Source organism: Hyalella azteca, unplaced genomic scaffold (genome assembly GCF_000764305.2).
Source record: "Hyalella azteca isolate HAZT.00-mixed unplaced genomic scaffold, Hazt_2.0.2 contig8491, whole genome shotgun sequence".
Classification (NCBI taxonomy): Eukaryota; Metazoa; Arthropoda; class Malacostraca; order Amphipoda; family Hyalellidae; genus Hyalella; species Hyalella azteca.
In genome coordinates, this window is record NW_025938582.1 from 96,929 (window position 1) to 111,887 (window position 14,959).

A 14,959-nucleotide genomic window follows, 5' to 3' on the forward strand; every position below is an offset into this window, starting at 1 on the left:
ATTTTAAATTTGTAGCTAGCATATCTGCGCGACAATAAGAAAATTCCATCATATCAATTGTATATAAGGGTATTCATTATAATTCATATATTGTTGTATGATGATATATATAATTATTTATATTATTATTTCACCACTTCATTTGTCTGTAATATTACTTTCCACGATATCATATAACTAAATTAACCATCATTCCACTGGTACTGATCGACATATTTCACGCAATTCTGTTCAGCGACGAACACCATTAATTTAGCTACACTAAAGTCCCGCTTTCGTTTCCTTTAGACCAAGCGTTCACCGTCTCCTTTGTTCTGTAATTTATACATAAGTAGCGCTATGTTTAGCCTTCAATTATTTTATCGATGATCTTTTATTTTGTTAAGCTCGTAGTCAGCTCACGCTCATTACGCTCTTAGTTTTAATTTTTGCTGCTGCCTCACTTGCCCACTCTTCTTACGCTGCCTCACTTGCCCACTCTTCTTACGCTGCCTCACTTGCCCACTCCTCTTCTTACGCTGCCTCACTCGCCCACTCCTCTTCTTACGCTGCCTCACTTGCCCACTCTTCTTCTTACGCTGCCTCACTCGCCCACTCTTCTTCTTACGCTGCCTCACTTGCCCACTCCTCTTCTTACGCTGCCTCACTTGCCCACTCACTCTCACGCTGCCTCACTTGCCCACTCCTCTTCTTACGCTGCCTCACTTGCCCACTCCTCTTCTTACGCTGCCTCACTTGCCCACTCCTCTTTTACACTGCCTCACTTGCCTACTCCTAAGCTGCCTCACTTGCCTACTCCTAAGCTCGTAAGCTGCCTCACTTGCCCACTCCTCTTCTTACGCTGCCTCACTTGCCCACTCCTCTTCTCACGCTGCCTCACTTGCCCACTCCTCTTCTCACGCTGCCTCACTTGCCCACTCCTCTTCTCACGCTGCCTCACTTGCCCACTCCTCCTGGTCTGCCTCACAGGTTGAACAACCTAACCTAACCACACCACCTAAGCAGCCTCACGTCACCCCCTCTCCCCAACAACACCAGCAGTTCGCCGCTGCAGTTGCTGTGTTTGCGTCAGTCGTTGTTGATTTTGTGGCATCATGAATGGCTTTGTGTGTCTGACGGAGCAGGAATTAATTCACAATAAAGCCTGTGTTTCAGTTGAGTCGCTTAATGATCCTGATGGATGAAGAAACCGGCTAGTCGTACTGCTAAGATGTATTAATTGTTTCTTTGTTTTCGTTTGCTTGTTCTGGAACCGTAATTCGTTACTTGCTTCTCCGCTGCTGGAGTGTTTGATTTGATCTTTTTTAGCGCATTTTCTCATTTATGCGAAAAATGACCTATTGTGCTTCGTCATGTCCGTCCGTCCGTCCGTCTGTCTGTCCGCCGTGACTTTACGTTTTCGTCGACGAGAAAATGCGCTCTCTGTCACTCACTGCATTCAGTGAGTACTGAGTTATATATATTTTTATATTTTATCTATCCGTTCTGGAATTTTTATTCGTGTGAATTTTGATACATATTATTATTTTTATTATATCAACAGGTGCGATGATGAAGAGTCGGGCCGTGCAGAAGTAAGTCGCAAGACGAGCGAGACGCTGAGCGCCTGCAGCAGCGGCTACGACAGCAGCAGCGAGTGCAGTAGCAGGAAGACCTCGACCACCTCCAGGAAGAGTTCCTCCTCCTCCAGTATTAGCGGCTCCTGCTCCAGGAAGACCTCGACTGCAAGCTACGGAGCCCACTCATCCTGCTCTAGGAAGTCCTCGACATCGAGCATCGGCGTTTGCTCGAGGAAGAGTTCGCTTGCCGGCGGCTTCCTGAGCTTCGGGGCTCCGACGGCTGATGATCTAGCGGCCGCCATGAACAGCATCGCCGCGGCCCAGTCGCTCTCCAGCGCCGAGCAGGCGGCCGCTTCTCAGGAGGAACTGCGGCTCCTCAAGCTCATGGAAGACGCCAACCGGTGAGTACTTTTAGTGTATATGCGGTGATCTTCAGCTCTTGTATAGACTGTTATTGCTACCTCTACGTATTAAGGCAGCGCCGAGCAGGCGGCCGCTTCTCAGGAGGAACTGCGGCTCCTCAAGCTCATGGAAGACGCCAACCGGTGAGTACTTTAGTGTATATGTGGTGATGATTAGCTCTTGTGTAGAACAATTGTATCCGTGCTCTTGATCAGCTCTTGTCTACACTAATTGTATCCGTGGTGATGATTAGCTCTTGTACCGACTATTATTTTTGCCTGTACGGAATAAGGGAAAAGTTTTCGTAATTAACTGAATTGTTGGATTTCTATTGCAAATATTTAAATTCTAATATGGAATTTAGTTATGAAGAATTTATTCGAAGAAAATCATTGAGCGCCTTACATTCAGTTGAAGCTGCCTCACGTTGCCTCAGCCTCAGCACTTGCAAGAAGCTGCCTCACGTTGCCAGGCCTCAGCACTTGCAAGAAGCTGCCTCACGTTGCCAGGCCTCAGCACTTGCAAGAAGCTGCCTCACGTTGCCACGGCCTCAGCACTTGCAAGAAGCTGCCTCACGTTGCCGCGGCCTTAGCACTTGCTAGAAGCTGCCTCACGTTGCCTCAGCCTCAGCACTTGCAAGAGGCGCGTTGGCGTGCTTGGGTTCAGTCGCCTGTGAAGTGGATTTCTTGTAGCTTTTGTTCTGCCGTTGTTTTGTCTTTCCGCGTAAAGTTAGTAATTACGGGCTATGGTAACAATTGATACCGTTTATTTCCTCTGAATCGCGTATAGTGTTTCTGCAACGCTGCGTATCGTGATAGATTGTGCAACTATCAGCTTAGCATGTAACGTTTGTTGTTTTCTATTCATTAGCGCGAGGCAAATGAGATGCAGGCTTGAAATTTATGCAACCATTTCTTTATACACCAAGTTTTGAAATTATTTCTTTCGTCAGCAATATTTTTCATTTCGAGACAAATGATGATAATCATGCCAAGAACAAACGGCGCCATTTACTTGATTTAATGTAAAGTATTACTTTAATTTATTAATTAGTTGAATAATTAATTGGTTTAATTTATTTCATTAGTTTACTCCCTTGGTATCATTCGTTCATTTTAAATTTTTAATTGGGAAATATGAGCTGCTGGTTTCAGCGAGTGAACGTAGCTTCCATTCCTGCGAGTCCTGAGAGCGATTTCATGTAGCGCTAAACGATACCAGACGAGCGCTCGTGAACGAATCTGCGCTCGGGCATAAAATTGTTAAAAACTCGTTGGCTTTTGGAATGATTTTTTCTGTCCCTATCCTGTAGGCTGTTGGAGCGCTCACCTGCGTGGCCTGCAGAATAGAAAATGTCGTGTGGGACACTCTTGTGCAACCTATGAAAAATATATTCTAATTTTTGTCAAATTTATATCCTGTAAATATTTTCTTTTGTGATATTATTATTTCGAACGACTTCTTAACTTTGATTTTATTTTCCAGGTAATATTTCCAATTCTCCAATGCATTAATATTATTAATTAGTTATCTTTTTTTATCATTGTTACATTTCCATCACACCCTGTGCGTGCTCAGGTCCATGTGCCGACATATGACCAGATGTGCACGCTGCTCAATTGTGCACAGCGCGTGTAGCTGACCTGTTGCGCATGAGTGATCGTGAACCTCACTTGCTGAGAACCCTTAGTTCTCATTCAAGGCGAACCGTTGTTCTTATAGTGACGTCTTGAACCGCTGCTCACTTGTGCTCTGGACCGCTGCGTTTCTGGGGCCATACTTTCAAAATTGGCTAAGTGAACGTAAGTACTTACGCTCTATTTTATTGTCTATGATTGGTCGATTTTGCTTGAAAGGCCGTCAATGATTGGCTGATGAACTTACGATCTCTTAACTTTTTTTGAAAGTATGGTCCCTGGTTCCAAAACCGCATTTTTTGTGCGCGCTGAACCCTTCCCTCTTGGTCCTAAACCGCCGCCATCTTGTGCTCTGGACCGCAGCTATGCTTTTGTACTTCTCTTTGCTTCTCTTCGTTTTCATTATTTGTTTAGAATTTTTGTCTCGACGCTCCGTTTTCTCTCCCGTCTGTGCCCGTCTCTCGTCTCTCCCTGTCTGTGTCTGTCTCTCGTCTCTCCCTGTCTGTGTCTGTCTCTCGTCTCTCCCTGTCTGTGCCGGTCTCTCGTTTCTCCCTGTCTCTCGTCTATCCCTGACAGTGCCGGTCTCTCGTCTCTCCCTGTCTGTGCCCGTCTCTCATCTCTCCCTGTCTCTCGCCTCTCCCTGTCTGTGTTACTCGTATGCACCGCCCTCACTGGAGCTCTCATGAACGGTTCGCATCGTATCTATGTTACAGTCACTGGTTCTCATGTGCACCACGCGACCGCTAATGTTGGTCGGCGTGTGGCGCGCATATCTTTCTCTCGTCCGCCGCCTCAAAAAATGCCTGCCGTTTATCAAGGGATCTCAGTAACGGTGGTTCTGGTCGCGTGAGTCTGACTCGGTGCATTGCGATCACGTCACAAGCCGTGAGTCATGATTGTGCAGCGAGGTTTACCTTTTTTGTCCGAGGCTTATATTAGCGCAGTAAAAGAATGATCGATCGAATAATATCTACCTTACATGATGCCGAAAATCTAGCATATGGCATCAATATATCGCATTATTATTTATTATTCTTTCTTTAATTCATATTGTAAATTATGTATATTCTATGTAATTATTTACATGGAAGTTAATTATTTATTTAAGGAAGAGAAGCCATTTATCAATTTCAGTTACCAAGCAATATGATACGCCATATACTTGATCCTCCCACGCGTCGGTTCAAGTCCTGTTCATTGGATTATCTTTTTTAAGATGCGTTTTATCCATCTATTGAAGCACATCTTCTTGTCTTACTTATGCAAGTCACTTTATTATATTCGCTTCAAGCTTTCTTAATGCCTAATTAGATGTATGCGTTTATATCCTTCATTATGATGGAACATATATGCTGACTTGCGCCTGTCTCAGTACTCTCTGACCTGCGCAGTTTACTAGACTTTATTCCCTGGTAAATATTGTGGCCGTTACCATAGAGACAAGCTCCCCGCGCGCACTCTCGCCGTCCCAGTTATTGTACTGGGCCAATACTTTCAAAAAAAGTTAAGAGATCGTAAGTTCATCAGCCAATCATTGACGGCCTTTCAAGCAAAATCCAGCAATCACAGACAAGAAAATAGAGCGTAAGTACTTACGTTCACTTAGCGAGTTTTGAAAGTATGGCCCCAGTAAGTGTAAATTCAAGAGCAATTTAATTTAAGATTGTCATCATCTCCGTAGATACGATCGAGCCGTCAAACTGTCCCCATCATTTTTGGCCACTGCAACTGTCTGAAGTTTTGAATTGAAGAAGCCGTCAACCTGGCTTCATATTCTCCGACAGTGCTACTGTCTGAACTTTTGAAATAAGGTTTTCATGTTTCTGCTCTGTAATATGATTGCATGCATAAGATTCAAACATTAATTGACAAAGTATTTTGTACAGATTGAGACACTGTTTAGTCATTTGGCTGTGTTTAATTTATTAACTGTGACGTTGTCTGGAACCAAAATCCTTTTTAGCTCATTTTCTCATTTATGGAAAAAGGCGCTATTGTGCTCGTCATGTCCGTCTGTCTGTCCGTCGGTCCGTCTGTCTGTCTGTCCGTCTGCCTTTCCGTCTGTCCGTGACTTCACGTCTTCGTCGACGAGAAAATGCGCTCTCTGTCACTCACTGCAGTGAGTACTGAGTTATATTTTTTTAATTAGCGTCATTTTATGTACACCTAGCAATGAATAATAATAATATCACCGATATGTGCAGTTGTGCACCGATATGTGCAACACATTAATAAGGAAGTCCTCGCGCTTCGTTGATGCACCCGTAATCCTGCCGTAACGGTTTCCCCACGCTGCGCGTAACCCTGCAACAACGGAACAATTACGTTGCTCGTAACCTCGACCTGTGCGACGATCTCGCGCCCTCCGACCTTTGCTGCGTTGCCTTCTTCATCGCCGTTTCCTCTATCGCTTCAACATTCATGCCGCTCGTCTCCCCTCACGCTGCTTGTTCTTTTAAAATCAACTAAGTGTTTTCATTCGTTTGTCAGTTAATCAATGGGGAATTTCTGGCCTTTCGGAGTTATGACTTAGCGTCGAAATTATTTATATAGATCCGGTTTTTGAAGGTCGCACTTTAGAACCTAAAAATTTCAAGAGAAAAATTCTTCGTTTGTTGTTCTACACTTGAACTGCCTATGGCACCGAGATCGATGATTCACGCTGCTCTCAAAATCGTCGAAACTCTGGTATATTTACGCGATACCCAATTTCTTTATTTATGGAGCGCTTTATAAATTTGCACAGTCGCGTTTCGGGCTAGCAAATAATCCTTGTTTACTCTTATCTTTGTTCAGTAGAGACAACATATCTGTTTGTTGACATCAATTGATTTGAAATTAATCGATGTACATGATTTCTGAGAATTCAGTGGTTGAAAATGTTTGTTCTGCAGAAATTCAGCATTTGTCAATGAATCTGGGGCTCTGTATTGGACACAATGCAGTTTATTTTCTGGAAAATAATTCAGGTTTATCTGTTTTTGTAATGTTATTGGCTTATGCATAATACTTTAAAGGACTTATACGATTTCGAACTTGAAACACTAAAGTGTACTTCGCTTTATTCACTGTTTATTACCGAATTTATTATCGGTATGCATTGCATTTCTTCAGATTGAAACATAAATATTCGCATATTCAGTCAAATGGATATAAATTATCTTGTACTGAGTTTACTACACGTAGTAATCCACAGACGTATACATTGAAGTGGTGGAGGCCGCGTTCGCTCCGGTCCACTGCCATCTACCGTGCAGGGGCGATACTTTTAAAACTGACTAAGTGAACGTAAGTACTTACGCTCTATTTTCTTGTCTATGATTGGTGGATTTTGCTTGCAAGGCCGTCAATGATTGGCTGATGAACTTACGATCTCTTAACTTTTTTTTGAAAGTATGGGCCCAGGCCACCTGCGCACCTACCAACGGAACCTTCTTTCGTTTTCATTGTTTGTTTGTATAGAATCCCTATAAATTTAAACTCGCATGATTAAGAATGCCCTCGTTTGATCTCACTATATCAAGACGGCATTGTTCTTATGTCACTGAAATAAAATAAGTAATGCATTTATGGAGTCTAGTGAACTATTTGGCATTTAATATTTAGTGGAACTGCTGTGGGAATTGTTTCTAAGAGGGTGACAGCACTACATTCATTGAGGCAGAGTGTGCAGTTGCAGGGTATAGTGCACTAACATCTTCCTGGTGCGTGTTGTTTGTTGCAGGGTGACAATACTACGTTTATTGAGGCAGAGTGTGCAGTTGCAGGGTATAGTGCACTAGCATGTGACTGGTGTGGGTTGCTAATTAGAGGTTGACAACACTACGTTTATTGAGGCAGAGTGCACAGCTACTTGCAGGATGTAGTGCACTAGCATGTGACTAGTACACTAGCATGTGACTAGTGCACTAGCATGTTGCTAGTGCACTAGCATGTAACTGGTGTTGGTTGTCAGAGGGTGACAGGCGTGACGTATGATGCCCGCATGGCCTGATGAAGTGGCGGGGTATATTGGCTCTCGCGTGCTGCTGGTCTGCTATATGGGTGCGGCCCCGCGGGAGGGTGCTGCGTGCTGGGACACCCAACTGTTGGAGTTTGCTACTTGAACCTACCCGTAAACTTTCAAACTTCAATATCTTCTTAAAATCTTCGTACTTGAGTAAATAAGTAAGAAGCTGATAATAAAAAGAAGCTAATAGAAGCTTATTCATTGTTGAACTTATGTAGGGTTTTACATGAACGAACATCTGTAGCTTTCTGTATTAGAAAACTGTTGATGTTTTCTCCCAGATAAAACAATTAAACGTTTACTTGTCAATAAAATACTGAATCGTCCCCCATAACTAAACTGTAGAAGAACGTCTCTGATGAAGTGTATGGTTGACGTCAAAAGTATTCCACGAGAGAAATAATGTAGCTTTCCTGAAACAAACTTGTTAAGGTTCATCCTCGAAAAAACTGCTGATGGTTCATGCTCGAACAAAATGATGATGGTTCTCAATCGAACAAACTGATGATGCTTCACAGTCGAACTGGTGATGGTCCATACCACACTTCAACAATACGATGAATATTCCTTTTAATCAAACTGAACGAAATTGCCTTATCGCGTATTGGCGATCGAACTACAATATTATATATAGAGAAGCTCTGGTTAAGGAGCTGCTCGTAAGTTCTCGAAGCATATCAATTTATGCAGCTTTAATAATTTTTTAAAATACTCTTCTGCTTGATTTTAAGTTGCTTAGGAATTATATTAGATTAGGAAAACCTTGCATTGAATAAATAGTATAAAAATTTACACGGAGAACATGAAATGTTTCTGCTTTTCTGTTGTACTTAAATACAACAGCGTAATTCGTTATCAAAATAAACCTTATTTCTTCCACAGACATTAATGCAGGCTGATGCATCTATCCAATCTCTCTACAATGAGTGAGCATTTACATGATGCCGCTCAATAACTCAGTTAATAACTCAATGCTCGGCAAGACATCACCTAGGTTGGCAACTTAATTACATACCAGCACAGGTGTACGCTCAGACAGTGACGGCAGGAATGCTCCTACACCTCAGGACGCTGGCAGTTCTTCAGCTTTAATCGTTACTGCCGAGGGTGCTGCGAGTTCTTGCTTTTTAGCACATTTTCTCGACTATGGAAAAAAGGCGCTATTGTGCTCACCATGTCCGTCTGTCCGTCCGTCTGTCCGTCCGTCCGTGGCAGAGATTGAGTTCGTCCGGCGCATTTTCGTCGACGAGACGTCTGTCTGTCCGTCCGTGACTTCATGTTTTCGTCGACTAGAAAATGCGCTCTCTGTCACTCACTGCAGTGAATACTGAGTTATATTTTTTATGAACCTCCTGACGCGGACGTGATTTGCAGTGACATGATCTTTGTATTCCACTTCACTTGTGGCGCTGCCGCTGCCGTGGTAATGTCTTCGGTGGGTTAATGCGAACGCAGCGGGAAAGCTAGACACTTAAGCGTTGTCACCGGTACCGATTGACGTGAAATTTTTGCTGAACTTGATATGAAAATTGTTTTTTGCTTCTCACAAATCCCTGTGATGTTCCGAGGATCCTTCACTGATTTGCTTAGAATTCAATTGCAGTTTTTAATTTTCGGCCATTGTTGCATGTGACGAAGTTTGTTGTCACTGTTATCACCGTTGCTCTACTTTTTATTCGACTTCACACGTATCCTGAAATTGCGTCTGTAGCAACGGATGCGTACAGGCTAATTTCTATTTTTCAGCACTCATATAAATACACGTGTAAAATAAATACATATTCTTCAAACATCTTAATTTTTTAGTTGCATGTTCTTTTTCTCTATATTTGTGATTATTTTACTTTTCAAAAATACAACGTGATCTTCGAAGTAAATATTTAGATTTTAATTTGAATATTTATGTTATGTTTATGATTTATGTTTTATGTGGTACCGTACATTTTGTTCTCTTTGTAGCCATATCATATGTAGTCATGCTCATTGCCGCTCATTTGTTCGGTATGCGCTCGATTACTCACTTAGTATTTTACGTTACAATTAAGTTACTTTACAAATAAGTTTATTATTATTTTAAAATATTTTTTGCAGGCAGTGATGCGCCAAGAATTTGTTAGCCTTAGACTTATTACGTAATCCTGTTAGATTTGGAACCCTAGCACAAGCATTGACTGCCCGCCTCGCATGTTGTTTACTCTGTCCTAAGCTGCGCCCGGGATGCGTAAGAGCAACTGTCAAAAAAAAATGCCTACGTCGCTATATCGCGTACATGTTGCGCGCCTCCCGCCAGCACTCCTCCGTTAAAAAAACGTCTTTTATAAATGCATTCAAATGCGAACGACTTTTGTAGTGTATTCATTTGACTTTTGGCCGACTTTTGTAATGTAATTTTCAGCAAACAATGTATTTTATCAATCTGTATAATGTTAAATGCATTCACATGCGCCCGACTTTTGTAATGTGTTCATTTGATGTAAATTTTCATCAAACATTATATTTTATCCATTTGTATCCTGCCGGTCACGTTACTTATCATATGTATAGTAACGAATAACATTGACAACGGTTTACCTATTGGTCAAAACTTTGAGGCGATCTTGCAGATATTTGGTATTGATCATAGAAGATATTGCGTGGCTTTGGCACTTAATGCTTTTGCACAGATATTGCGTGGCACTTAATGTGCTTTGCAATAGGATTGGTTTTTCGTGGTACAATTGATATTACATTGTGTTTAAAAGAACTAGAAAAAGGAAATGGGAAGAGCTAGATTTTAAAAAATTCATTTAGATCTATTTTTCACATTCATATATATTTGGGTAGCACGATTGCGGTGTTGATCGAGTGAAATTGCATAAAATTAAGCTACGATCATCGTGGAACTTGTGGCCAAAGTGATTAAATTTTGAGAATGCCGTCTAAGTTGATCTGTCCCTTTAACCTGTTGGTCTCCCGGGGCCCGTTTCCCGGCATCAAGTATACTGTATTTTATTTTTCTGGTGTGGTCTTGCCACGCGTGAGTTTCTTTTCATGTTTAACATCACGGAAGTGAAGACCGTTCTTTCGTATTGCTTAATTTTGAGACTTCCAACCCATTCAACTTTCGATTCGTAAAAGTTAATATATTAAAAAGAACGTACAATGGCTTAAACTAAACATGCGCCAGCACTTAGGCGCGAGATCAAGTCGATGCATGAAGGAATTACGAGTAATTCTCGCAAAAAGCAATGCAAGTACGAAGTTATGTTCGATTGGTAACACAGCCTCCTGCCATCGATTTATTTCTGTGCCTTTTATATGACGTCCTTCTTAAGCGAGTTTAATTGCAGGAGTTGAGCGTCGCTCAACTTTTGGAGATGAAGTCCTGGGAGATAAATCCTTACATTACTGTATCTAAGTATTGGATACAGCCATTAATTCGACATCTACCTTATTGTAACATGTTAGCTTGTTTGTTTTGATGGGATGACTGCATGCGCTCGTGCAAGATGTGAGCTCGTCAGTGTTAATTGAACGGCGTAGGACGTTTCTTCCCTACCTGTATCATCAACAAATAAGGTTTCGTAATGATGCTATATTAGCCAACAAAAAAGCCGCTCTACCAATTCATATTGAGAAGTAACTGAAAAAGCCGTAAAGCAGCGAAAAACGGCCCAGTGGGCTAAGCTGATTTTTGTCATAGATAAAATTAGCACAAATTAGATTAAATTCCGCTTTGAACGTTTATTGTCTACAATAGTAAAGAAATCTCTTTAAATTGTTTTTGTAAATGGAGCATCAGCATGCGTTTCAATTGTATAAAAGGAAGTTTGCGCAATATCCGCGTCCTTGGCTGGAAAAAGCAAGTGCAATAATCAAATCGTTCAAGCGTTCAAAAACAAATTTAGTATCGGTATTGTTTATTACCCAGAAGCAATTTACTGGGTATCCGCTTGCAGAATTTTACAGCATGAACTGTTGTATCTCTGATTGAAACAATTGATAAATTATTTTGGTTTCTTACTTGCTCTTCCGACCGTGCGGGCTACCTGCGCTGCGGTTCGCTTTATTAGATCTACTTTGCGGTTCGCTGCCTATGACTGTCGAGGTTACGACGGCCGTCGAGTTTACGATGAGGCAACGACAGAAGCAGAGCGCGTCTTGCGCAACCGACCGCGTCGCAGCGAATGCCTCACGATGTTGCACGTGAGAGGCGCGACGTCGCACTTCAGGGCACTAAAGAGCGCATTGTGTGCCCTGTTCGTCATATCGTTCGCTAAATCTAAATTCATGTGTACAATAATGTAAATATATGTCCCAATAGCGAAGTTGTAATCGTCATGATGCAACCGTTTCTTGTCGCGAAAAGACTTGCGTGTTCATCATGCGGACAAATAAAGACACAGAACTGCAGGGCACAAAAGAGTGCATTGTGTGCCCTGTTCGTCATAACTGATTCGACGCTAAATATAAATTCATGTGTAAAATAATATAAAATATATGACCTGATAGCGAATTTGTAATCGTCTTGATGCAACGTTTCTGTTCGCGAAAACACTTGCCTGTCAATCATGCGGAATAGTTGGATAATTATTTGTTTTATCTAGGAATCGGTGAAAATCATCAGCTCCACAACAACATAGCTACCGGCAGGTCGGATGCTGCGGTGCTGCAGGAGCTCATCCTGCGGCAGGTCGGATGCTACGATGCTGTCGTCAGCTCCGAGGCCGCGACCCAATTGCGGACGACGGACGCGCGGCAACTCTCTCCGCTCCGCAACATCCGTTCCAGCATCACCGCTTAATGCTTCCTATCTATCATGCAATGAATTCGTAACATTTGGATCATACGTGTTATTCCCGGCGCCAATCAGAAGAATTAAATTTGATGTGTATCTAGCCCTTTGCTCGTATTTATTTCCATATTTGAGTTGTCAATTTCTGTTGGTGCGTGTTTGGCTTGTTCGTAAGATTTTGTATTCACTCAGATATTCAACTGATGATGCACCTGATATGCATGAGCACATCACTTCTAACTTCCTTTTTAAACTACTACTGAAAATAATTTATTGTTTCAAAACTTAAAGGACCCCCGCAAAATTTCAAAACGTCTGAAACGCATTTAATTAATCCACGCTAAACAATGTTTCGGTGTAGCTGGCTGATCCAACCTGTTCAGCCGTTCATGTGCCAAGAATAAATTTTGTGAAATGTTCTTTGTTACATTAATTTTTGAAATTTTAATTGCAACGGAGAAGGCTGGCATTGAAATCAGTTAGGCATTATTCATGTTGCAGTAATTCTGTCGGCTTTATTTGTCGAGTATTCCAACTATACAGTATAGTATAAGGAAAACGTAAATGTCTTCAATTTGTCGAACATGCGTGTAAATATTTTGTCTCTGACCTACCAAAAGTTGTATTAAATGCATTAAGTTGTATTATATTGATAGAAAAATCAAATCATCAATCGTACTCATTGTTGTAAATAGAAGCCCGTAGGGTGGAGGAAAGAAAGGTCAACTTTCTTTGTGCCCAAGTACCTGCCTGAACTGCTGGCCCAGAATTTTGAGATTCGTGCCAAGTTTTGCAGTCACGAAGCCGGAAATCCTGACCTCCAGCTGGTAAGCTTGATGCCAGGCCAAGGAAAATCGCGAGTGCCTAAAAATTGAGTATGATTTTCTTTCGAGCGTTGCTTCCCGAAATTTCGGTCCTCGGGACCGGTTTTCGCAAAGCCGGTTCTTGGAGGAACCTGTCTGCGTGGTTCTGATTGCCACCTAGATTTTAGAGCAACGGTAACGCTTTCGTTTTCATTTGTGTTGTTCAATATCTGCAGCAAGCTCGGAATAAAAAATGATCAGAGATTTCATGAAGAGCTTAAGCTGCATTCGTCGTTTTTTGATAAAATCATTGAAGTTTCAGACTAATGTATGTCCGAGAGTATATGTTATATGCAAAGCCCGTATGTTATAGTGAAATGGCCGCGTGTTATAGTTGAATGCCTGCATGTTATGGTACAGCGATGTTATGGATTTCTTGCATGTTATGGTATAGCGATGTTATGGAATGCCTCCATGTTATGGCACAGCGATGTTATGGATTGCCTGCATGTTATGTTATAGCCTTGCTGTGCCTGTTTAGCGCTTGGAATCTTCACTGTAATCGGCTGCAGGGAAGTGCTGTGTGACAGGCCCCAGAGAAAGCAATGTGTGCTCCTGCGGTCCTGCGGTTGGGGCCGGTTTTAACCATCACCGCCTGAATTTCTTGCTCCATTGTTGGGAATAATATCATTGGTGGAAGGGAATGATTTTCCCACTTGAACAGGATAAACCCGGTATGTACGGCACGCCGTACGAGGCTGTAAGACTAATTCTGAAATTTCGCTTTGAGATCTTGAAATTCTCGTATCAAAATTTTGAACATTGTCATCAAACAGTAATGCAACAGTTGAATCGAATATTTAAGCTGTTTACAATTCAGTATTAAACTGATATATGGATAGAATTTAAATTTGGGTGCACTTAATAGTTTGTTAAGAATCGACATTTCCGACACATGTATTATGCATAAGTTATAAGTTCCGTGGTGGTGGCGAAAGCTTGCGCCTGCCTGCACTCCTGCGGTTGAGCGCTTCCTCGCTCAGTTTACTGACCTCCACCGCTGCCGTGGGAGCTTCTCACGCCCACCCATCGTTGTATGGAGCTCGATTTCTAAGTTAGACTCTTCTCTATTCAAAGTCATTGTTATAGACTATTCAAATCTTGGTTTGTTATATCGATTTTCTACATATTATTTTGTCACTTGCACCATTTGTATATTCCATGCTGCTGGCAAAGGCTGAAGGTTGGGTTTATCGTAAATGATTTAAGTAAGAATCTAAAATCCTGGTGCGGCTTTTCAGTAGCCATGTGATCCGCTGCACTTGCTTAACTGCAGAACAAATGAAAATTTCTTGGGTGCTGACATCAGATTCTTAAACCCGCCTAATTTTTTCATCAGTACGCTCAAAATATTGTCTGCTTTTTTCGAATATCAAACAATAAGGTGAGAAGAAAAATTTAGAAGAAACCTGCAATTCAATATCTCGGCTTGGGGTTGCTAAACCAGCCCTTGACGGCGTGACTGGTTTAATAATTTTTACGAGTTAAGACCGGGCTACTAGAAGGAAAAGAAATGAAAGGAGAATATCTAAATTCTGCTAGTTTTTTTCTGGTAGGCGAGCGAGAGAATAATTAATTTTATGAGAAAGGAGGCGAAGGCGAGAATTGTGTCGGGTAAGAATCATGCGAGTATATAGGGTGTTAATGGAGTAAAGACGAGATCATGTAGAAGAAATGTGTGCAGGCGAGACCTGAGAAAACAATGTACATTAGTT

General features: G+C 41.8%; 1 protein-coding gene across 1 annotated transcript in view; it reads left to right on the forward strand.

Annotated features, from left to right (window-relative positions):
- The window catches only part of LOC125178276 (vitellogenin-1-like), an 87,609-nt gene that overhangs the window by 64,113 nt on the left and 8,537 nt on the right, over positions 1–14,959 (forward strand). The window contains exons 2-3 of the mRNA XM_047881655.1: positions 1,544–1,960; positions 2,039–2,104. Coding sequence (XP_047737611.1) covers positions 1,544–1,960; positions 2,039–2,104 — 483 coding nt within the window. The remainder of the gene's footprint in view (positions 1–1,543; positions 1,961–2,038; positions 2,105–14,959) is intronic.